Source organism: Crotalus tigris, unplaced genomic scaffold, assembly GCF_016545835.1.
Source record: "Crotalus tigris isolate CLP2741 ecotype Arizona unplaced genomic scaffold, ASM1654583v1 scf7180000024366.1712601, whole genome shotgun sequence".
NCBI lineage: Eukaryota > Metazoa > Chordata > Lepidosauria > Squamata > Viperidae > Crotalus > Crotalus tigris.
Window position 1 is genome coordinate 636,272 of NW_024100534.1, and position 25,460 is coordinate 661,731.

The window sequence follows — 25,460 nt, forward strand, 5'->3', positions numbered from 1 at the left end:
GTTCTAACTGTCAGGAAATTTCTCCTTAGTTCTAGGTTGCTTTCCTCTTTGGTTAGTTTCCATCCATTGTTTCTTGTCCTGCCTTCAGGTGCTTTGGAGAATAGCTTGACTCCCTCTTCTCTGTGGCAGCCCCTGAAATATTGGAACACTGCTATCATGTCCCCCTCATCCTTCTGTTCATTAAATTAGACATACTGAATTCCAGCAACTGTTGCTTATATGTTTTCGCTTCCTGCCCCCTAATCATCTTTGTTGCTCTCCTCTGTATTCTTTCTAGAGTCTCAACATCTTTTTTACATCGTGGTGACCAAGTGTGGCCTTACCAAAGCATTGTAAAGTATTAATACTTCATGTGATTTTGATTCTATCCCTCTGTTAATGCAGCCTAGCACTGTGTTGGCTTTTTTGGCAGCTGCAGCATACTGCTAGCTCATATTTAAATGATTGCCCACTAGGACTCCGAGATCCCTCTCACAGTTACTACTATTGAGCAAGGTACCACCTATACTATAGCTGTGCATTTGGGTTTTCATCATTAAATTTCATCATTGTGTAGCAATGACAAAAAAACCAGGAATAAACTTATGTTACGTTTGCTAGGTATGTGTTTTTGGTTAGAAATTAGACACTGTATTACAAATGAATGTAGTGTTTGAAAAATCAAAACAAAACCTAACATATTTGCACTTCCCTCCTTAAAGTGAGGAATATAATTTAGACTTCATAAAAACTCTAACAAAAATACTGCATTTTCCAGGTATTAAATTCTATGCTCCAAATCAAGGAAAATAAACCCTGAGAAACACTGCCTTAAAAACAAGAGGAACAACAAAAATGAAGGCCCATGTTAGGCCTACACCCTGGTACCTACAACTATAATTGCACCTGAATGATAGTTTGATACTTGTTTCATAAACACCGTGACTTTTGCTTGGGAGTTATGATACTGGAATAACAAGGGAACAGAATGAAAGATTTCATGAATAAAACTCAATGTATAGGTCTAATTAATCTAGACAAGTTATCCAAGCAATAGCAATTTTTAAATCTTTTCACCAAAGGATTTAGCCACATACCTCCTCGTTATGTTCCAAGATCCATTCTGCGTACTTCCACACCAATTCATGGTCAGAACAGGAGGTTAGGAAGTCTACAATATAGTCATAAAGGTCTGTGCGTGTAGAATCCTGAATCTCCCCATTGACTATCTGTATCCATAACTAAAGTAAAGAAACAGAAGTTTCACTTCAATCTTTAAAAGGACAAATGCTATTTTTCTTAGGTTCTAGGCCAGGGGTATCAAACTCGCAACGTCACGTGACGCGACGTATTGCGACTTTTTTCCATTGCCAGCAATACGGTGGGTGCGGTTTCGCCATGACGCATCTGGCCTGCAGGCAGGCAGTTTGATACCCCTGCTCTAGGCCATCCTCCTGAAAGAACAGACCTTGAGGAATAGAGGAGAGCTTTTTAAAGCCATACATAAAAACTTAGGTCTATGCACTGTTTCACATTCAAAAGCAAGAAGAACACGGGGGTTGCCAGCAAACTACCTAGTTTCTTTCACAAGTTGCAGACAGGTTTACAAGAACAATTCCTCACTCCATATAAGAGTATCTTCTTCTTAATCCACAGGACAACTTTATATTCTCTATGTATTTATGTGCACACACTATCACACACATATACAAATTCGCTTTTATCTACCGTTATTTTAATTACACAGATCTTTCTTCCTCTCTTTGAATGTCTAAATCTTTATTTTATTATGTGTAGGTCTTAGTAAACACCCTCCATTCCTAATATTTTTGCCTCTGTCCAAAAATATATTAGAATGGCAATTATTTGTTGCAGAAACCGATGCTGATTAGGGAGGGACTGCCTTAAAGTCACTCAGCAGGCTTCCATGCCTAAGGTAGGAGTAGAACCTTTATTTCCCATCTGCAGGCTCAGGACCTAAGTCACTACACCACAAGTTTTGAACAGGCCAAAATGAGCTAAGAAAGAAAGAGCTAAGCCATTCTGCACACTAACCTGTAATGCTGCAGCATCTTGACCATTTGAGTGATACAGGAGCCCAAGTGCAAAAAATCTGTACAAGGAATATGAAATAGCAAGTGACTTAGGCAGTACAGCAGGAATAAGTATGTATTATTTTAGGGAGTTGGGACAAAGTTTGAAAGCCCTTGGTTTAGGTTTTCAATATATTCTTCCAGTTTCAGGCTAGCATAACTTTATTCCAAATTTGCCTTTATCATCTACTTCCACCACAGTAGGAGGCAAATGAGGGCTTAGCAATGAAAGTATGCAAGGAAACAAACTCTATCCACAAGATGGCCTGCTACCTGGATTTCATTTACATAGCAGAGATTTACTAGGAAGAAGTAATTTTGCTAGCTCAGCAAAATCACCCTCGACTCAGAACATGAGAGTCAGTCCTAAGCCACCACTCATGCAGTGGTTTACAGTCCTTTGAAAAATTAACTTGGGTATATCTTGAAAATCAGATTCTTTCTGATTTATGTTATCCCATCTTTATTTTTATAAATAATTCAAGGCAGCAAACATACATATTAGTTCTTTTTCCTCCTGCTTTCTCCTTAACAACAATGTGAGGTAAGTTGGGCTAAGGGAGAGTGACTGGCCCAAAATCACCAGCAGACTTCCATGCTAAGAATTCACAGACTCCTGGAATCTAGCTTGGTGCCTTAATCACTAGACCAAAGTGGCTCTTATGGTATTTATTTCTGTAAGACAGCTATATAATTTTTCTAATTCAATAAATAAATAATGACAATTCTAGCAGCAAAATAGTTTACATAAATTTTTGAATCCAGAGAATCTAGTTTGGAAACCTAAGATGATCTAATTTATGATTCTGACTCTTTGGAAACTGTGAAACATATAAATTTGAAGGAGAAGGAGGAGGAGATGAAGATGTATGTCTAAGGAGATTCTCAGTCATCCATGTCATGGTTGTCCCAAAGATGCTTTTTCAAAAGACAACTGGACTTTGTTTTTGAAGACATTTTGCTTCTCATCCAAGAAGGTTCTTCAATTCTGACTGAATGGTGGACAATGGAAGGATTTATATTCCTTGCAGGCATCTGGCCCAGTGCTTTTCAACTGGTGGTACGCGTACCACTGGTGGTACTTTAGCACCTGGCAGGTGATACACAACCCCTAGCCAAGTGTAGCTGGGGAGGGAACGATCTAAAGCACGCCATGCAGGCCTGGAGGAGATCAACTGGAGCTGCAGGGCTCGACAGAAGCCCCAAGATCTGCACATGCGGCTGCATGCTGATTGGAGCTTCCGGTACATCCGGAAGAGAAAAGGAGAAGTGTGGAGAGAGGAGAAGCTATAAAAGGAGATTTTCGCAGGAGAGGAGAGAGAAAACACACAGGAAGAAAAAGAGAGAAGAAGCTTTTGTTAGCGAAGCGATGAGGACAGAGCAAGCGAGGGGCCTTTGCGAGCGAAGGGTGAGCGAGTAAGAGAGCAAGCGAGCAGAGGGCTTTTGTGAGCAAAGTGAGTAAGAGAGAGGGGTGCTTTTATGAGCAAAGTGTGAGTGAGAGTGGAGGGGGGCTTTTGCAAGCAAAGTGTGACTGAGTGAGTGAGAGGCTTTTGAGAGCGAAGAGTGAGAAAAAAATGGAAAAGTGGGGGGGAGGAAGCATTAACATTGAACCTCAACTTTTTACTTTTCCGTAATATTATAAACTAGCCATTTCTATAGCAACAAATGAATCTAACCAGTAAAGCCCCAAATCCCCCCCCCCTTTATTTTTAGTCATCAAGTGTTTGATACCTTGCTAAGCACTGGTGATACTCGAATACTGTCATGTCTAAAAGTGGTACAATCTGTGAAAAGGCTGAAAAGCCCTGATCTGGTTGTTAGCAGTCTCTCTCTCTAAGAGTCGGAAGAACTGAAGAAGCATCTTGTATGAGAAGCAAAACGTCTTCAAGGAAAAACAAAGTCCATTTGCCTTTTGAAAAAGCACCTTTAGGAATAGTAGTAGTAGTAGCTACACAAAGGTAGTATTACAGTATCTGTTTGTAAAAGGATTATTTAAATCAATCAGTCAAATTATAACGAAAAAGGTTGCCACTGTGACTGGCTTATGTCAAAGAGTTACAGGCTTTTGGTTCAATATACCAAAAGGTGAGCGGCAAAGTTGACAGGGCTTTGGATTAGAGCTGTACAGAGCCTAGGATTATTTGGAGAATATTGTGCTTACTTTTTGTGCTTCTCCAACCATGCAGCACTGTCTGCCAGAAGGCAAGAATTCTCAGAGACCAGGAGATCCAGAAGACTTTCATGATTGGACTCTGCATAAAGTTTCAACAGGGCTGTATCAATATCCTCCTTGTAGCCATTTGTGACGTCAGTGCTGCGGACCTCACTCAGATAGGTCATGAGAAATTGCTTGCACTTGATCATTTTCTCCTGGTCCCCTTGTGTAAGTTGGTTTAAGTCAGCATATTCATGCAGAGGAGGGTGTGACCGCATGAATGAAGAGGAAGTAGGCAACAGTAAGGGGTAGAGACAAATCAACTCACGGACATCAAGCTGGCTGCTTCTGCAATTATAATATCAAATGAGATGTAATAAAAAGGAAGACAAGTATATAGAGGTGTGCACTCTTACACACACACACAATAACAACACTCATTCTTGATCATCTCTTGGTAAGATTACTGCAATGCACTCTACATGGGGCTACCCTTGAATAGTATTTGGAAGCTACAATTGGTATAGAATGTAGCAACACAGTCAGTTCTGGAAGCCCCTCAGTTGACACATATGACACTGTTGTTGCGTGAGCTACACTGGTTGCCAATTTGCTTCCAAGCCCTTTATGGACTGGTCCAGGGTATCTGAGAAACTATCTCATCCCAATGGGACTAGCCTACTCCACTCACTACAGCGGAAAAAGCTTACTTTGGATCCCGTCTGCCAAATAATTTTGACTGGCATGGTCCGGGAGAAAAGCTTTTTCTGGTGTGGTCCCTGCCCTCAGGAATATGCTCCTATTGGAGGTGAGGCCTGCCACCACATTCCTGGCCTTCTGGGAGAGCCTGAAAACTTAGCTTTGCTTCCTGGCCTGGGCCCAGAGAGAGGCTTGTTACATTGGGGTGGCTGATGAGGTAGAGAAGACACATGCCACACATTGTCTTGGTTTTTAGCTTTTCTATTTAACTCTCCTAATTTTAATTGCTTTGTACTACTTTTTTACTTATTATATTGTAAGCCATCTAGTCACTGTACAAGAGAAACAAATAAATAAAAACAACAAAAAGGATAGTACTTTCTAATTCAGAATTTCCACACTTTTGGGGGTTTTTTGTATACATCTACTGGGTGGCCATCTTTAGTCAAACTTAGTTTGTCTCAAGAAGTTATGTTTCAAAATCCTAATCCCACTGTAAACCAATATTTTAAAAAAAGAACATTATGAACAAAACAAGCTAGTTTGAAATTGTGCACACCCGCCATTTTTAACAAAATAGAAATTTGTTTTTTCCTGTTATGAACAGAACATTAAATTATCTATTTATAAATTAAAAATGCTTTCAACAAAACCAGGCAATAATTTCCTTTTTTTTTTTAGCCAAAGCAATTTAACAAAATAAATAAATCTGACAATGGCTGTAAAATACAACATATAATTGAAAAACCTGGACTGTATACATTTTAGGTTTCAGATCTAGCAAATAGTCATTTAAATAACATATTAATGTAACTGTTTCTTCTTTGAGAATAGCCTACAAAATAATTTCTGCCTGTTTTGATCCTGGCTTGCTTTTACTCTATATCTCATAAGTATGCAAAAACCTTGGACTGCAGAGCATGTAAACTTCCCAAAATTGTTATCAACCACATAACACTCAGTCCTACAGGATGTAATCTAGTTCAGTATCGGAATTTGCTTAGCCTAAATACTCTAAATCCAGCTCCCAGATTTCTCTCCCACATTCTTCCCACATATAATTATTAAGTATACACAATCTTATTTCAGTATTAACTCTCTATCCACTGTATCCAACAAGAAAAGCAAATGAATCCACTGGCAGATGAGAAAGGCAGAAACTTGGACCTGTCCCAAGCCCAATGTATATGAATCAAGATTAGTCTGTCCTTGGACATCACTTAAAGACCAGCTACAATTTCACTTGGTCCATTGACTAAATCTTGTGCTTTTTATATGTTTCAGGCCAATGTCCTAAAATTTTTAAAGCCAAATATATGAACCTAATCAAGCAATGGCGAGCTAGACCAACATTTCTCAATCTTGGTGACTTGAAAATAGGTGGATTGCAATTTCTATAATTCCCCAGGCAGCACCCACTCATTTTCAAGTCACCAAAGTGGAGAAACATTGAACTAGACTGCAAGAATATTTCTTACCCCATAGCAGCCTTACCTGAAGAGCTCTTTTGCTTCAAGGAATTGGAGCTGTGCAAACTGGATAAACCCTGCTTGCTGCAAAATTCGCTTGTACATTGTCTACAAAGGAAACAAAGAAAAAATAATTTAAGTCTAAAAGGCAACTGCTGCAAAGTGACTAATAACTTTCCTGGTTTCACTATAATAAGGAAGAAGAAAAAACTGGCCCAATTCAGAGGTCATTTGCACATTGTGTGCCTGAGATATAGAATGAAAGAGCTTGAAATGGATTGCCCTATCACCTTGGGACTGCACAACACAACAGTCAGGCACCAGCTAGTTCAAAGGGAACTCAAGTACGCTCCAAAAAATGTAGTTGCAATAGAAAGTTCTACAGGGCATTCAAATGATTTCTGTACTATAATCAAAAGTATCCTTTAAATTAAGATTCTCCTGGAGAATCACTCACATGGGAAATAGCACTAAAGTATTAGGTGCACTTACATATCTTAGAGCACTGTTTCTCAACACTGGCAACCTTAAGATGCATGGACTTCAGACCAGTGGTGGGATTCAGCCAGTTCATACCAGTTCAGAAGAACCAGTAGTTAATTTTTTGTTGCCCAGGCCCAGAATGGACTTCCAGAAGCGGCATCCAAACAGAGAACTGGTTGTTCACATATCTGAATCCCACCACTGCTTCAGACCCCAGAATTCCCCAAGCAATCTGCCAGCTGGAGAATTCTGGGAGTAGAAATCCATGCATCTTAAAGTTGCCAAGATTGAGAAACATGGAGAATGAACATGTGTTGGAAAAATTCATAGTTTCACACATGCAAAAAATGTGCATTTGCAATTTTAAGATCTGGAATGCATACTCTTCCTTATGTGAAAAGCTTGCCAAAAGTTCTATGCACTCAGAAACACACTTTATTAATGTAATCAATTCAATCAATTTATACCATCACCCATCTTTATTAATGGGAAATAGAAACAAATAATCTGAATTAAGAGCCAATATTTTAAGCTGTTCTAAGTATATTTTTGGCCATACAAAAACCATTTTCAATTATTTAGTCCTTTCACTAGTTCAAGCACAAGCTTGATTAATCCTACAAAAGATTCTTGATTCACAGCCCAGATATCCTCTACCAAATATAAAGGTAGTCAAACTATTGTAACTGAACATTTTTACACATTCAAAATGCAGACTTCCCATTTCTGGAAGAAGATAAGTGTGTTTACCTGGAACACACCAAAATTAAAGCCACAAAACTGCAATGGATATATCAAGACTTAAATTAAAATGACTAATGTCATTACAGGTAGTCCTCAACTTACAACAGTTATAATGGCACTGAAACAAGTGACTTATTACCATTTTTCACACTTATGGCCATTGCAGCATCTCCATGATCAGGTGATCAAAACTCAGATGCTTGACAATTGGTTCATATTTATGATGGTTGCAGTGTCCTGGGGTCATGTGATCATCTTTTGTGACCTGACAAGCAAAGCCAATGAGGAAACCAGATTCACTTAATAACCGGGTTACTAATTTATCAACCGCAGTAATTCACTTAACAACTGTGGCAAAAAAGGTTGTAAAATGAGGCAAAACTCACTTAATAAATGTCTCACTTAACAACAGAAATTTTGTGGTCACAAATCGAGGACTACCTGTATTTCTTTGCTGAATAGAATCTAATGTATATTTTGCCTTTTTTATCACTGTAATTATATTTGTCTAACCACGTGCACTACAAAATTGCATGCTAATTAAAAGTAATTTCTTAGTAATCATGTAGCAACTACATTATATTTAGTACTGCAGACCTACAGAATGATTTTATTAGTTCTGCTGAGATATTAACTCCATTGGGCACTTCCTCCTCAATTCCTTTAATTCAGGCTGGTTATCAGAAGAATTTCAGGAAAAACTGGTTCCCTAAGTTTGCTCGCCTCCAATTTCCATCCATTTCTCTTTTTGCATCTTTGAATTTGCAAGCTATTAGGCAGAGATCCTGTTCTTTGATTATGCTCAGGACAAAGGAGCATGATAAAATCACATACTGGAAGGCAAAGTAATTGGATGCCTTTAGCAATGCAGGAAAACCAGCTGGATATCAAAAATGTAATATCAAATATGTGAATTGTCTTTGATAAATACCTGGAGTTTTGTAAGTTTATTAAATGAATACACTACAGCGGTAAACAAGACTTGAAGTCAGTAAGTTGTCTTCAAGTAAATATATTTAAATCAAGGGTAAGGCATGCCACAAGATTTATTTTAACATTTGCTGAAATGTTCATTACACCTTACAATTCCTTAGGGTAGTTCATCACTCCTGACACAGCTAATTTAACCACAAAACTGTGGGATTCATTTGAGTGCATTCCCAGGATTACCACTGTGCAAAACATTTCAAATTTGAACCATTTAAATGTTCACAACAGTACCTCCCCCCTCATACACCCAAGCATAAAATAGTTTATGTCAAGGAGCAAAGAGACTGCTTCACACATAAAATATTTTAAAAATACTTTAAAAAACCCTTCTGAACTTGAAATAGAACTATTTGAACTCAAAGCAGGCTTGGAAGTACATATTGGAAGTATCCCATTTCATACTCAAATCAAAGTAATTTTTTTGCTTAAAACAAAAGATGCAAATTCAAAACATTTTGTAGGTCCTTACCTATATCTATCTCTTGAAGAAATAATAACAAATACACAGAAGTATATTTTTTAACTTCATAGTACAGTACAGAGTACAGTCAGAGACATTTTAAAATCAGAGGCAGACCTGAAATTTCTCCTTTGGAATATTCCTTTCGGCTCCCTTTGCTAACACTAGTGCTTCTTCAACTCTTTGGCTGCCCAAAAGGTCTTGAATTTGTCTTTCCAGAGGCAGTGGGACCAAGAAGTATACCCCTTTGGTAGTAGCTACAATTACTTTCCCTTAATTTAAAAACAAAACAAAATTTACAAAGCAAAGCATAAGAGAGAGAATAGATATACTATTTAAACCAGAGGTCCCCAACCTTTTGGGCACCAGGGACCGATTCTGTGGAGAAAAGTTTTTCTGTGGACAGGAGAGTGGGTGAGTTTGTGTGCTGCCTGTATCCCACAGATGGGGCTTTGCTTGTTTGTGTGGACCGGTTGCTGGCATGCCTCGGCCCACTACCGGTCCACGGACCAGGGTTTGGGGACCCCTGATTTAGAGGGAAAATAAATATTTCCAATACTATACAGTATGAACATACAAAAACACAACCATTTTTCTCAAATAGTGATGCAAATTGTAAAAATATAATTTCTGCTAGGGCTGAATAACTCTTTCTCTCACCATTTTCAAGAGAGAAATAGCGATCCCAGATATAAGTGCCAGCAGTTATTCAGAAGATCTTTATGGACACAACTGTTTGCTGATTTTTCATAAATAATTTTCCTTTCATCCATTTGGATGAGGAAATGAAACTCCAGTTTACAACAGCTCAGTTTTTGCTGAGGTTTTCCTATTATTTATATATGATTGCCAACAGGAACAGAAGCTTCATGCAGCAGTTAGCAAAAAGTACTTGTGATGTTTAGGGTCCTCTCAATCAAACAGTTTTGACTCCTGGAGACAAGTCCCTGCATTTTTCTGCAACATTTTTGGAAGTGACTTGCCATTATTATATTCCTAGGTCTGAGAGACAGGACTGGGCCACAGTCAACCAGCTGATTGGTTGGTTATTAAATTTATGTCACCCATTTCACTATCAAGCAACTCTGAACAGTTATTGTGCCCAAGGCAGGATAAAACTCAGTCTCCCACCTTTTAATCCAACACTTCAATCACTAGACCAGACTGATTCTCTCCCTCTTATGTACCTTCAAAATCCTGTAGGATATGCCCATCCTTAAAGGGCAAGGTTTGCTTCTGCTGCTGGTCCAGCATACTGTGCACAGTAATGAATTCTTCATCTAGAGCAATTACATACGGAAAATAGAGAGCAGCCCCAATCACCTTTTCTGACCAGCGAACAGGAGCCCGCTGGGAAATGCCATCCACTGTTGCAAACATACCTGCCAATGTATAAAGGGAAGAAATTATAACTTTTTCAGGCAATTGATGACCACCCTGAATTCCAAGCTGTTGTTCATATGAATGTATACATGCTGCAAAAGGTTACAAAGAGCATCGTGATAATTTCCAAGCACAACCCAAACATATTCTGCTATCTGAAGAAGTGCATCAAATATTCCTATTCCATTCGGTAATTTTAGGCTACAGAATTGTAGCATACTAATTATTTGAACACTGACACACAACTTTCCAAAATTATCTTGCTTCCTTGAAGGCAGGGTATTTAGGTTCCTTAAAGTATGGCTACCTCTACAGATTTATATGTTTAATGCAAGATTACAATGCAGAGACTCTATTGCCACAGTTCAATCAATTCCTCTGTGCTTTGGCTGTCCTTAATTCTTATTGCTAGAATTAAATTTCCCTTTCAAGCGCAGAGTTGGAAGGATTACTTGCTCATCCCCTGCTCAATGAAAGAATCGTGCAATTATATTATCCCTGGCAAATGGCCACCCAATTCAGCTATTAGCAATGAAGATATGCCTACATCTTCCTGAAGCAGTTCATTTCACCGTCAAAAAGATTTTTAACAACAGTTCTTACTGTCAGCATTATTTTGTCACTTAGTTTTTGTTCAGAAATAAGTGCCCTGGAGTTCACCAGTACTTACTTTTCAGGGGAACTACCGGTATTTAGCAATCAGTTAACGCAGAACTTCCTGCATCATATAAAAGACAGCAGAGCCAATAGCTATTGATAAAATCTAGGCAGTCCCATTTACCAACAGAAAGAGGACAATTGCAGATTCTCCTTTTTATAACATTATAACTATTCATCTGGTTAATACACAAGTTCACATATTTCATGTTCTAAAAATACACAAGTTTTTGCATACTTAAATAAAAAATTCATCCCAAGAATTCTTATTCAATTTATGAAGAACAGTTTCATAAAGATCGAACTGATTACCTTTCAGAAAATTCAAGCAAATCAGAAAAGATTATAAGCCAAAATTCTATTTTTAAATACCCATAGTAGAAATGCTACTGTTCTATGAAAAGAACATTAATAACATTTAGTGTTAACTTTTAGAAGATATTTAATAAAGCTTATCTATTTGTTTTTTTATATTTTACTCTATTTTACCATTGCTACCTTGATTCCTTTTTGCAGAATGCTTAGGATTTTAGATTCAGAAAATAACCAATTACAATTTAGAACTAACTACTTTATTGAATCCATTTCTTTTTTGGATGATCTTATTGTTAGAAGTCAATCGGAGAGGTGTACTTGTCACAGAAATGTGGAATGGGCACAAATAAAATCCTGCACAGGTTACTAATTCCACAGGGAGAGGTATTTCCCAAAATAAACAAACATTCACAACTAACTCTATGGATATTTTTAATGATAAGACAGCAATCCAGTTTAACATTCACCAGAATTTTGTGAATTTTGATTTTGTAATTTTTTGGGGGAAGAAGTCTTGCAAAATTATTATGCAGGCGAAGGAAGGGTTAAGAAAAGGTAGAGCAAAAATTCCCAAATAATGAGCTGAAGAAGCTTACCTAATCCCCCAGGTGCAGCCAACAGGAACTCTTCCCTGCCTATTCTTTTTACAATTGGTTGCCTCTGTTCACCAGTGTAAGGAAAGAGCTCCTGGGACGCTCCAGTATTGTAGTTCAGTATAATATATTGGTTAGTGAGAGCAAGGCATAAATAATAGCCATCCACAGCTACAGCACAAGGTTGTTCTTGAGTGCAACATTCCTTCAAAATCTGAACTTTGTCCTCATAGACCAAATATATTTGGATGGTCCTCCGTTTTACTGAAACAATACACACTTCTACACAGAATGGATCCCCATTCACAGGGTTCTCATTCAATGTGAACATCAGGGCTCCTTTGATTCTGGCCCCACTGGGGATGGGTTCCAAGGTGATCATGTTCATTAAAGTGATGGTATTGTCACAGAGCACCAGAAGTCTGTTAAGTGCAGAAGCTGCTTTCAACTCTCCCACTGCCTTCCGGCAACTGAGGTACTTATGCAACTGCTTGGAAATAGAAAAAGGTTTTTTTTCAGAAGGTGAATTTTTCTCTTCCAAGAGAAAATGGCAAATAGAACCCTCATTTGTTCCAATGTAGAGATTCCGTCCACAGCATTCCACACATTTGATATGGATTCGAGGTCTGTCACCCATCAGCATCTCCCATTTAACTGCGGGAACAAGCTTGAAGGCTTTGACACTCATTGTGCTTTCCAGATGGTCTACTAAATTAATAAATGAAAAGAAAAAATCTGGATTTCTGTACTTCTGGATTGAAAGCTACACTGTTTTTTCATCATTCAAAATGCCAGGCTTTCCGTCTCTTTAAAACTTTAATGGTATGAAATTGTCAATTTTCATAATACCTGTTCACCAAACTATTGAGAAATAAATTTCTGAAGATAACTATTTTAATATAATTGAACTCTTGCATCTGCAGCTTGCATGGCCATAGAAATTGAACCTGTAAATGTAAATAAATACATACATAAACTCTGCTCTAGAACACCAATCCCTCAAAATAATAATGCTGGAAAATAAGACAGACGTTAGTTTCATGAATGCTTAGCACCCAAAACTTTGGAGCATGCTTCCATCTTCTAAAGTCCCCAAAAAGTTATCATCATGAGACTTACCAAAACTCATGTCCAATCATAACAAGTGATTGATGTCCTATTGATGTGCTATTATTTTCATTCCAAATTTTTAGAAGCATGCTATAGGCCACTGCAAGCCAGATTATTTTTTCCCATCTCAGTTCTATTCAGATACGTATGTTCTATTTTCATGGTTGATAAATTTTGTAGAATTTAAGTTGCCAGTTTTCAGATAGAATATATTCTTGGTAATACTGTATTATTTATAAACAGTACAATCTAAGTATTCTTATTTAAAACTAACTCATCATACTAGACAGGCTCTAGTCCATTGGTGTCTGCAATTGTAAACACTGCAACAAAAAAACCATTTAGCCATTTTTCTTTTATAACAGATTTTACAAAACATGGTTATCGTCTAATTTACATTACATTTTGCAGGTACAGAATGCAAGACACTGACCCACTTTTCCTTGTATTTGAATGAAACCAACATTCTAATTAAACAAAATCTGTATGAATGTAAGTTTATACTGTATTTAGATCTAAAAACTCTAACAGATTCTAAATCACATTTGATTAAGTTGATTAACTTTACAATTTTGAATGATTGTACCTATTTTTTATTTTTTTTTAATTTACAATTTATATTTACTAACACAAATATATAAGTAACCAAAGTATGGGAAATTATGATTAAGACTATGATTAAAGAAATACATAATTTCATTCTATCTACAGATGAAGCTGACTTTCAGTCTCAGCCTCATGTACATAGGAAGAATACTGGTCTATTTTATGGGGATGTTGTAAGAATAACTAAAAATGTAAAGTGCATTTATAATCTGCATGCACTTAAATATTAATAAATCTGAAAGTAACCAATCTGCTATAATGCACAAAACAGAATAGTGGAACCATATGGAGTCCTAATAAACCTTTAAAGCAAGCATCATAATATAATTCAATTAGGAAAAATAAGGATATATGTTCAGAAATCCTGATAATCACAATGAAAGTACAGCATCTTCCTTAGGGATTCTATCATGCCTTTAAAATGACACTGCTCCACTAAGTGTTCAACACAGCCTGTCTTTAAAGCATCCCCCTCCCCCATTGGTGTCTGCTGGCCTTGCATGCGCTGAACTTCCCCTGCTATAATCAACACATCTGGAACAGATGTCCTTTTGAGCTTCTGCAGGAAAGGCAGAATATGAATCAGGCAAATAAATAAATCACCCCAAATTATTGTCATTTTTAAGAGCAACAGCCAGCCTTTGGTGGGCACAATACTTTCTCCCTCAAAAATGGAGCAATAACTCTTGCATCAACTGTCACTTCTGTTTTATTGTATCCGTGGAGGGCTTGGGCAGGCAAGAGATCATCTGCCAACTCTCATCTTCCACCTGAAGGAGATCTATCTATCTCGGCTCCCCTGGGTCTCACTGAGTGCTCCCTCCTTACCACGAGCGAAGCCTCAGCTCTTCTCCAAATCACTCTCCTTAATTCCTCCAGCCTCAAGCCAGCCTTGGCAAGGTCCCGTCCTTTCCTGTTACGGTAGTTCGCCCACGGAAGATGGGTGAGACGTGACGTTTTGCATCCTCCCGTTTTCAGCGGCACCAACCCTGGTCAGACCGGGTTTCTGCGTCCAGGCAGCGCCTCACAGCCACACGCCCCTTCCCAGGCTGGGTCCAGCGCCCAGGCGGGGGGTTGCTCCACCGGCGAGGGCCATGGGAAGAGACCAAGGCCAAGAGCGAGGAGAAGGGGAAGGCAAGCAGCAGGTCGGGCGCAGGAGTGGAAGTAGAAATGCAATCCGCCACCGCTCCTCCGCCTCTCCTACCAAGCTGTCCGCCGAGGCCTCCCCTTCGCTCAGGACAGGCCAGCCGGCGCCACAGCTTCCGCTCACACCGGATCCCCGGGAAATCCGCGGCTCCCCTGCCAGAGCAGCGCGATCCTGCAGAAGGCTCTTCCTCCGGGGGCGGCTCCCGGGCCCTTCCGGTCACAAGGCAGGCCTGATAGGCGGATTTTTTCCGCTGGCTGGTGCGGGGCGGGTTAGAGGTGGTGCGCTGGGCGGGTTTGACCGGCGCAAAGTTTCGTCAGAGTGCAATCCTGGGCTCAGTAACGGGGTGGTTCTTCGAGGCGGTGTTTGGGGTTGGCTTAGGTTGGAGGCGGGGTTTTTGCCCGTGGGAGCGCAGCTTTGGCTCCAGTGCGTCGTGAGCTGAAGTTGGTTCCTAATCCCCCGCTTTCTTGGGTGCAACTTGGAACGAGAACCCAGCCCGTAAATATTGACCTAATGCTTCTCTAATGTTGGATATAAAACTACGCTTATAATTATTTTAACAAAAGTGATCAGCATGCAAAAAAGAAAAGAAAGCCTGGAAATCCAAGAAAAGATCTGGAGAACTGTTCTCACAGTTAGTTTTGGCCCACCTCTGCTCGTACATTTAAAGGTCCAGGACAATGTCCATTATGACACGGATCTAGAGCTTGCTGTAGATGCACCACTCTATGAAGCAAACAGCAGCAGCAAAAACGAGTATATAAAAATAAGCAGTTGGCCGCCTTCCATCACAATTTGCATGCCCAAGTGAGGGTCCTCTGAAGAAAAACTAAATTATGTCAGGATCTGTCTTTGAGACATGGCTCTGCTAATCTTTCCCTTTCATATACTGTATATTGGCCCAAATGTTACCAGAAAATAAGAAATAATGTCTTTAGGCCTGTCACAGTGCAATCAAAAGAGTTAAGAGCATACAATTGAAGCTTTGCCTATTTTATGTGCAACACTTTGCTACTATCTTTTAAACTATAAGGCACAGATCCCCTGAAATCAGTCCAGATCATATCATGAGAGTATCCAGGAAAAAATCCTTGGTGATCTGGAATAGATCCATATGGTCCAAAGTTTTCCATATATGCCTCAGCCACTATAAGGAAAAACTATTCTGTTGTAATTTAGCGTGAGAAAGCAAAATGTGAATTTAAGGAATGTTTGGTTATGCCTGGCTATTGAGTCAAGGCCAAAAAGAAAAGGTGATATAAGAAGAAACATAAAGAAGGAGTAAATTTCACTTCCCATTGATCAGACATAAAAATTAAGAACAAAATTGGAAAAAGAATCCTAAAGATGAAATCCCTAAACAATTAAATACATTGATAACTTTAAATAACCTTTATGTTCTTGAAGTAACAATGGCAGTAATGTGTAAATCTCTTTATAAAAAATGAATATTTTCAATTTAAAAAATCAAGTGTTTGTTATTTTAAGTGCCTGCAGCTCTTAAGAACAATAAAAAGTATGAATAAAAGATAAATATGATAGCAGAATACCACACCTGGTGAAGGCCTAACTAAATGTTTGTCATCTTAATCTTACTCTAGTGCAGGGATCCTCAACCTTGGCAACTTTAAGACTTGTGGACTTCAACTCCCAGAAGCTGGCTGAGGAATTCTGGGAGTTGAAGTCCACAAGTCTTAAAGTTGCCAAGGTTGAGGATCCCTGCTCTAGTGGTAAATTTTAGCTCTTTCAAAGTCATTTCTGTAATTTTGACCCCATTCATTTATCTTACCTGACATCTTCTTCCTCCTCTACTTTCCTTAAACTCGCCTAGCACAGCAATTTGTAGTAAAATACTATCTGTATTACCATATAATAAGCACTTAATTACTACTATATGCAATTTATGATCATGTTTTTCTTGACATACATACATACACAGCTCCAACCTCCAGTGGGCTGGAAACAGGGAAACCAGGAGTTCTAGTGCTGCTTTAGGCACAAAGTCAGCTGTGTGACTATGGGCAAATCACTCTCGGACAAACTACTCATGAAAAATGATGGCAAGATGCATTTTTCCTGTCTAATACCTTGGAGATGGGAGCCTTTTGGTCCCTTGGGGACCAGACTGTAACTTAGGACTCACCGATTAGAAGACTTCTTTTCCTACATACTGTTCCCCATGTACCCAAGTAGCTGAGCTGTGGCAATGGGGCATCTTTAGAACAGCATCTCTGTTATACTGTTTAGATTGAATGAACTCCAGGAATTCAATTTGAATGGGATAAGCAAGATCAGAAAGCACAGCCAAATATTAACAACCAGTACATCAAGTTTGTAAGTTAATGATTTCTTTACGATATCTATTACATATCAAATATTCTAGATTTTGACATTGCACTATGAACATTCCAAAGGCCAGCATGAATTAGACTGATAAGCAACTGATTTTAGAGCCAGTGCTCTAAATTTAAGGGTAAACTCTTAATCAAAACAACATATTTCAATATTGCATCATTTCGAGCATTGTTCTGTGTCTCTTACTGTTAAGAAAAAAACCCCTGAAATATCTGTAGCTTTCAACAACTTTCTATATTCTGAAGCCAATCTAGAAATTATTTCTGCCAATCAGAAATATTCTAAAATTTAAAGTTCTGTTATTGTTTTTCACATATTTTCTGCTGTATATTGATCCATTTAAAGTTTTGTTATATTTAAAGAGAAAAATTGTGAAATGACTATGAGTGTTCCACACTGAATAAACTGTCTTGTTCATGGATTGTTCCATGCAGAATATGGACGAAATAAGGAGCATGCACGCAGCCAATTTTCTTTTTGCTTAGTTTTTTTTAATGAATGCACAAAAACAGCTTAAGTAAGGTAAACCCATAATTATGACACAATCTGTAAGGTTGGGTTTTATTATTTCTTTCCATGCCCTATTGGTATTGAAGAATATCTGCAACTGAGATGAAATTATTGATAACAAATTGGATTAATGGAATTAGAAGGTAGTCTAGGACAGGGCTTTTCAACTTTTCACCCATTGTACCACTTTTACGATATGGCAACATCCGAGTACCACCAGTCACCTAGCAAGGTGTCAAAAACTTGATGACCCAAAAAAAAAAAGGAAATAATTGATAAAGTACAGTCAGTCCTTGACTTACAACAGTTCGCTTAGTGACTGTTCAATGTTACAATGGTACTAAAAAAGTTCCCCCAAGCCACAGCCAAGCAAGACACCTGCCTGCCCGCCCGGCGGCACTCTTCCTCCTGTCCGAGGTTTTCATTGTTGTGAGCATTTCTGTTGAGGATTGGCAGTGGGTGGGGTGGGGTGGGGGGGGGTTGGTTTTTATTTCCCCCCCCACCTGTCTGCTGGGTGGTTGCAGCAGGTTTTGGTCATTTCACATGATCCTGGGACACTGTGACCATCATAAATATGAATTAGTTGCCAAGCATCTGAATGTAAATCACAAGACCCTGGAAATGCTGCAATATTCCAGCTGATCGGCGCTTCTTCTGGGCTCAGAAGAAGCACCAAGATCAGTGCTGCTTTCCAGCTGATTGGTGCTTCTTCAGGGCTCAGCAGAAGCACCAGGATCAGCGCCGAGCTCCAGCTGGATCCTGGCGCTTCCTGAGCCCTGACAGCCCCGAAAAAGCACCAATCAGCTGGAAAGTGGCACTGACAGCCCTGCAGCTCCAGCCAACTCTCACTCAGGCTTGTGCATTGCTGCCACCAGTTCAGCTCATTGCCCTGCCCTGCTACCACTTTTCTAGGATGGTCGCGTACCACCTGCCAGGTGTCAATGTACCACAAGTGGTACCCATACCACTGGTTGAAAAGCCTGGTCTAGGAGAAAACCAGGTCCAGATAAACTGAATGATCTTACCCTTAGAGAAGAGGGCTCCCATTGTCATGAACCCACATTTTAAAAGTGTGATTTGTAGGATACAGGTCAAAGTATCTTTAAATTGAGTTAGATTTCTGTTGACTTCAGAAACACATCCATGCAGATTTCCTGGCAACTGCATAAATGGTTTGCCATTGCCCTTTTGGGGATGTTTTTTTAAATACTGGTTTTCATATAAAGCCCCAGACTTTCTTGATGGTTTCCCAAACAATAACAAACAAAGACTGATTCTGTTTACTTTTTCAGGCTCAATGAGCCTCCTCCCCAAGATGGCTGCTGAACAGTAGGGAGATTTTTCTCTTCTGCTGAGGATCTGATGATTTTGCTACTAAAGCTGGTTCTTTGGCAGCCCTGCTCCCTGGATTTGAAACTGAATACTTAGGAGAGAGCCAGGATGGTTTTTGGACAACTATGGACACATCCGGGATGAGGAATCTTAAAGATTACTGTTTCTAGTGGGAGTGGCAGAAAACCAGGTCATCCATCTTTTTCCTTTTCTGTTCTCTTAAGCACATCTGGATTTCAACTACATTTTTTAAAAGTTTGTTTTGTTTCATTTCTTATGTCTAAAAATAGCAATAGCATTAAACTTATATTCTATTTCAATCCTTTACATCCCTCTCTAAGCAGTTTACAGAGTCAGCATATGGCCCCCAACAATCTGGTACTCATTTTACCAACTTCAGAAGTATGGAAGGCTGAGTCAGTGAGGATTGAACTGATAGCAGCTGGCAGAGTTAGCCTGCAATACTGCATTCTAACCAGTGCGCAACCACGATTCCTAAAAGTTGACTGTGCCACCACACTACCACGGCTCCTAAAAGTTGATTTATTTTAATTTCCTGCTGGATATAATCTGTTTCTTGTTGTTTTCCTTTGACCTTTTTGACTTTTTTGAATATCATATATCATAAGAAAAATATTGCATGCCTTGAAGTATTTGGACTTGATTTACATCTATTTTGGACTTTTACTACACTTTGAAGATTATTTTTTTAACTTGGACTGAGATATTCTTCCTGCTTCTCTATTTTGAAGAATATCCTCTCTGTCTCCAAGGAGATTTATCTCTCTTTACCAAGTTACACCAGAGTAACAGGACCTTTTGGTAATATGCAAATCCAACTTGAAAACTTTTTTTAAACAGTTTTGACAAAATAATAACGCTTCCCAAAAAACATCCAAATAAAAGTAATTGGAGTTAAATTAGATTCACAAAAGGAATTGGATTTGAAAGTGGTAGATTCGGTGAAGGTGATTAAAAGAGATACAGATGTTATAAACTTAGAACTACTGAGGGGATTATGCATGCCTTCCCGAAGTTCAGGCTTGCACTCTCTTACAACAGCAGAAAACTGACTGAATGGTCAAATGAAGGAAATTGGAGAATGGATTTATCATACTCACCGCGAAAACAATTTCAATTGGAGTTTTTGAGTGAAGATAAATCAACTTTGGTGAAGATAAATCAACTTTGGAGAATGAATCTAGTGTATATTTAACTGGACAACAATTAAAAAGAGATGGCATTAAGAAACAATCATGGATATTTAATCCAGGACAAATCAGAGCTAACCGTTGGGATGATTTGGGATAGATAAGAAGCTGTAATAAACTTCCTACAAGTTGAATATAATAAGAGTTTGTTAACAGAGGGTTCTGATATTTTACCATTGCCTTTTTTTTGTTTGTTCGCCAACTTGAGTTATTTGTAAAAATAATAAAGGCAGGAGATAAAGTAAATTAACATTATTTATAACATTTTTGGGATTACAGAGTTTGCAGATATTATGCAAGCAGTAATGAAAAAAATGAACCATTCAGTGATCCTTTAGTCAACTTTCTCGTATTGGTATTTTTCCAAGTATCACACATCCATAATTTCTAGCTAACATAGCACGATAAAATTTCAGGAGTTGTAGTTTCACACATTTAGAATCAAGTTGGTGAAAATGTATTTAAGACACACAATGGAGTTCATTTTAGAATCCATACACAATTATTTGAGATTGCCTTGAAAGGTTAGGATGTGCCATCACATCACAGTGCACTTTGTCCCTTTTACATCAGCAGCATAGTTTGTAGCAGATGTCTACAGGGAAATTAAACAATTTTTAGTTCATTACTTTAGAACTTTTTTCTTGATAATTTGCACCTGTAAAATGCATTGCTAATAGTTACAGAATGATTGTTACAAAACGTATCTATAATTAGCTAGCTAGCTAAACACATACATACACAAGCACACACAAACTTTCTATTAACATAAATAGCTTGCAAAATCCTTGTCAGCCAACAAGATTATTTTTAATACTTCTCTATAGATGACTCTCCTTGTTTTCCTCCATAGTCATTCGTGCATATTAAAGCTAAATATATCAGTATTTCAAAATACGGGAATAAATATAATTCATAACTTTTAATTAAACGATTTGGGTTAAAACCAATCGAATTTTCTAAATTTGCACTCACGACCTTTCTAACTCGGATGTTTTGAGGGGGAGAAGCTTCTTTTAAAGTGTTTCCTAATTCTCTCTTTCATCGTTTCATCTTTCATCATTTAGATCAGGGGTCCTCAACCTTGGCAACTTTAAGACTTGTGGACTTAAACTCCAGAATTCTGGGAGTTGAAGTCTTAAAGTTGCCAATGTTGAGGACCCGTGATTTAGACGCATATCTACCAGTTCTCTACCTTGCCAAAGATATAGAAAAGTGAAGAATGACACATAATGTACATCTCTGCACGTTTCCCCTTTGTGTTGTAACATAGTAGGGGGTAAAAAGACGGCTCTAGTTTGGTTTTTTGATCGAATTTATACAACTACTTTGGCCACAGGAACGGTGGGTTTTGCCAGAAAAGTTGGGTTACTGCTCCTGGGATTTCCTAGCGCCTTCTTCTCCAAGGGCTACGGAGGTCTTCTCCCGATCCGTTTCACGAGATTTGCTGGATGCTGCAGTGACCAGGCGAGCAGCTTGAACAAAATAATGTAGAAATTCAATGTTTAGTTGCTGGCAAATAGTAATATGCGGGGTTATTCCCACGCTGCAGAATAGGGAGTAAAAAAAGCTGCTCGCGAGCCGATATTTGCAGACCGTCAAAAAGAATCCAATTCTTCACCTAAAAAAGAACCTTTACAATGAGAAGCTCAAAGCGGCTAACAGAAAGTCAACATTCACTTTTTGCAAGGCGTTTAAAATTTAGCGTGCCTGCATGCCCGCATTACGAGCTTTGTAACTGAACTTTAAATGTTACAGAAGAGATGCCCCTTTCAGAGTGGTAAGAAAGAATTAGCCTGAGAGACTCTTTTCCGATGAGCCTAGAGAGAGAAGCTGCAGCTCACGAAAACGTGTGCCTTTTTAATGGGTTAGCCAGAAAAGGTACTCCCAGTGCCCCGACTGAATGTGACCGAGGGAAGGGCAAGGAAACATTTTATTTTTTATTTTAATTTTTATTTTTAACCAACAAGACAAAACAGAACAAAGTAAAACATAACACACACACACACACACACACACACACACACAAACACATTATATACTCCTTTTTTACAGCAATTACGTAATGGTAATCTAATATTTACATTTCCCCCTTATTCTTCTTTAAATATTTGTCCTTATAGCCCCATTATTTCTTATTTACATTTTTCTTCCTTCATGTTCTACTTCTAAGAATAATTGATATTATTATTATTTTACATTATTATACACATATTTTCACTTTTGATCTTTCCATATTTATTTTCCTCTATTATTTCTAGTCTCCAACCAGACATACACCTTGTTCCATACTATATAATACTCTGTGTCTTCCTTTTCTTTTATCTCTTTTGTTAATTTGTCCATCTCAGCACAGTCCAGGATTTTTCTTATTACTTCTTCCTCTGATGGTATATTCTCATTTTTCCAGCACTGTGCATATGCTATTCTTGCCGCCGTTATTATATGTAAAATTAAGTACCATATTTCTTTACTATATTTTCTATTTAAAATACCCAACAAAAAGATCTCTGGTTTCCAGTCTACAGGTTGGTCTATTATTTCTTGGATCCATTTTCTTATTGTAGACCAGTATTTTTTTGCAACTGGGCATGTCCACCATAGATGATAATATGTTCCATGTACATTTTTACATTTCCAGCATGTTGGCGAATTATTCTGAAACATCTTGGCAAGCTTTGCTGGTGGAAGATGCCATCTGTAAAACATTTTCAACTGGTTTTCCTTGAATGCTGCCGACATAGTCAATTTTATATTTATTTCCCATATTTTTTCCCATTTCTCCAATTCTATATTATATCCGAAATTTTTTACCCATCTAATCATTGTGTCTTTGACAACCTCGTCTTCCATTTTATATCTCAATAGGTATTTGTGTAAATTGCTAATTAATTTTATTTCTGTTCCATGTATAATTTTACCCAATTCTTGCGGCTCTTTTTGGATTTCATATAATTTTTTGTCCTTTGTGTAAATGTCCACCAATCAATCTCTCTGCCAATGTCTTGTTCCAATTCTTGTTTTGTTTTCAAATTTCCCTGTTCATTTACTAATTCCTTGTATCTAATTATCTTACTTATATTCAATAGGTTTGGGTATTTCAGAGCTTCTGTTGGGGATAACCACATTGGAATTCTTGTATAATGTTTTTGTTTTATTTTTTCCCAAGTCTGTAGTAATGCATTCCTAACTATGTGTCTTTGAAAATATCTGTGTATTTTATGTTTTTCGTCCCATAGGAATGCATGCCACCCTGCTTGCAAATCATGTCTTTCTATTGTTAAAACTCTAGTATTTTTCAAATCCATCCAATCTTTTAGCCAAGTTAAGCTTGATGCTTGGTAGTATATTTCCCACTCTGGTAATGCCAATCCCCCTTTATCTTTGGTATCTTGCAAGAGTTTTAATTTAATCCTGGGTTTTTTCTTTTGCCATATAAATTTAGTGATCAATTTATTTAATTCTTGAAAGAATGTTTTCCCTAATTTTATTGGAATAACCTGGAACAGAAATAATATTTTTGGCAATACATTCATTTTGACTGTAGCGGTCCTCCCTAAAATTGAAATTTGCAAATTTTCCCAATTTTCTAAATCTTTTTTTATCTGGTGTAGTATTTTATCATAATTGTCCTCCTTAATCGAGGAGCATTTCGCTGTAAGCCAGATTCCTAAATATTTTATTTTCTTGGTTATACTTATCTTTGTTTTATCTTCCAATTTCCTTTCTTGTGCCTTTGTAAGATTTTTTGTTATTAATTTGGATTTATTCTTATTAATCTTAAGTCCGGCTACCTCACCAAATTCTTCTATTTTTTGAATCAATTTAAAGCCGGTTTCTAATGGATCTTCCAAAATAAATACCAAGTCATCAGCAAAGGCCTGGACTTTATATTCTTCGCAAGGAAACATTTTAACTACTCTGATCCCTGTTGCGGTTTGAAAGCTGCTTTCTGGGGTGCACGTTTGGATGGAAATCTTCGAGTCTCATTTAAAACTTTGCTAACAGGTTTGGACTACCTGATCGTAAATCATAAATCATTTTCAGCCTAGCACCGTTATGTAACCTGGGCCGATCCTGCCTGCCTGAGGGCTGATCTCTTTTCTTCAAAACGTAAAATACTGCTGGGCTACAATTTCTCTGCCCCATTCCGAAATGCACATATAATGTAAAGATAATGGGATACCTCTGAAATGAATTTTAGATAGGTCTGTTGCTAAAGCAGTGTTTCTCGAATTTTCAGCTTTAAGATGTGTGGTCTTCAATACATACTGGCTGAGGAATTCTGGGAGTTGAAGTCAACATATCTTAAAGCTGAAAATTCGAAAAACACTGCTAATGAATAAAACCCTGCTTGAGCGGGAGACCCTTACAGAATTAGAACTGGAAGGGACCTTGGAGGTCTTCTAGCCCAGTGTTTCCCAAACTTGACAATTTTAAGGCATGTGGACTTCAACTCCCAAAATTCCACAGCCAGCAACACTGGCTGTGGAATTCTGGGAGTTGAAGTCCACATGCCTTAAAATTGTCAAGTTTGGGAAACACTGTTCTAGTCCAATCCCCTGTGCAAGCAGGAAATCTACACCATTTCAATCAAATGGTTGTCCATTATCTTCTTCAAAACCAATGATGGAGCACCCACAATTTCTGGAGGCAAGCCGTTCCACTGGTTAATTGTTCTCACTATAGGGAAATTTCTCCATAGTGCTAGGTGGAATTTCTCGATAACTTTCCGTCCATTATTTCTTGTCCTGCCCTTTGGAGAATAAGTCGACCCCCTCTTTTCTGTAATAGTTCTCAAATATTGGAAGACCCTAGTCCAGTGATGGCGAACCTTTTAGAGACCGAGTGCCCAAAAAACGCCCCCCATCCCTGCTCTGCCCTGCCCACTGGGCCACCCACCACCTCCACAACCTGCCACAAATCACCCAGGCAGCCCAGCAGCGCTATGGCAGCCACGCCCTCCGCCCATGCCCCGCAGCATCATCTGCCCGCGACGGGCGCAAGGACAGTCTTGTCTCCGCTGCCCCGCTACCATGTCCTTGACTGCGCTACTTCGCGTGGGCTGTGCCCAGGGGCAACTCTCCTGGGGAGGGGTATGCTGGTCAGTAGAGGGCAGTGGGAGGAGGCGGGGCTGGGGAGACGGTGCATATGCCCACAGAGAGGGCTCTG

General features: G+C 38.6%; 1 protein-coding gene across 4 annotated transcripts in view; it reads right to left on the minus strand.

Annotated features, from left to right (window-relative positions):
- TGFBRAP1 (transforming growth factor beta receptor associated protein 1) overlaps nt 1–15,083 on the minus strand; it is a 30,347-nt gene extending 15,264 nt beyond the window's left edge. For 2 of the 4 annotated variants that reach the window (XR_005554806.1, XR_005554805.1), the window contains exons 1-7: nt 12,024–12,708; nt 10,260–10,454; nt 9,190–9,344; nt 6,421–6,503; nt 4,234–4,575; nt 2,035–2,092; nt 1,077–1,220 (exon numbers count right to left, since the gene is read on the minus strand). Coding sequence is in view for 2 of the 4 variants with exons in the window: in XM_039327698.1 (XP_039183632.1) it covers nt 1,077–1,220; nt 2,035–2,092; nt 4,234–4,575; nt 6,421–6,503; nt 9,190–9,344; nt 10,260–10,454; nt 12,024–12,708 (1,662 nt within the window). In the remaining 2 variants the exon portion in view is untranslated. Of the gene's footprint in view, nt 1–1,076; nt 1,221–2,034; nt 2,093–4,233; nt 4,576–6,420; nt 6,504–9,189; nt 9,345–10,259; nt 10,455–12,023; nt 12,968–14,564 lie in introns of those variants that run through there. The other 2 variants (XM_039327698.1, XM_039327700.1) reach the window with 2 other exon arrangements.
- Between the last annotated feature and the right edge of the window lie 10,377 nt (nt 15,084–25,460).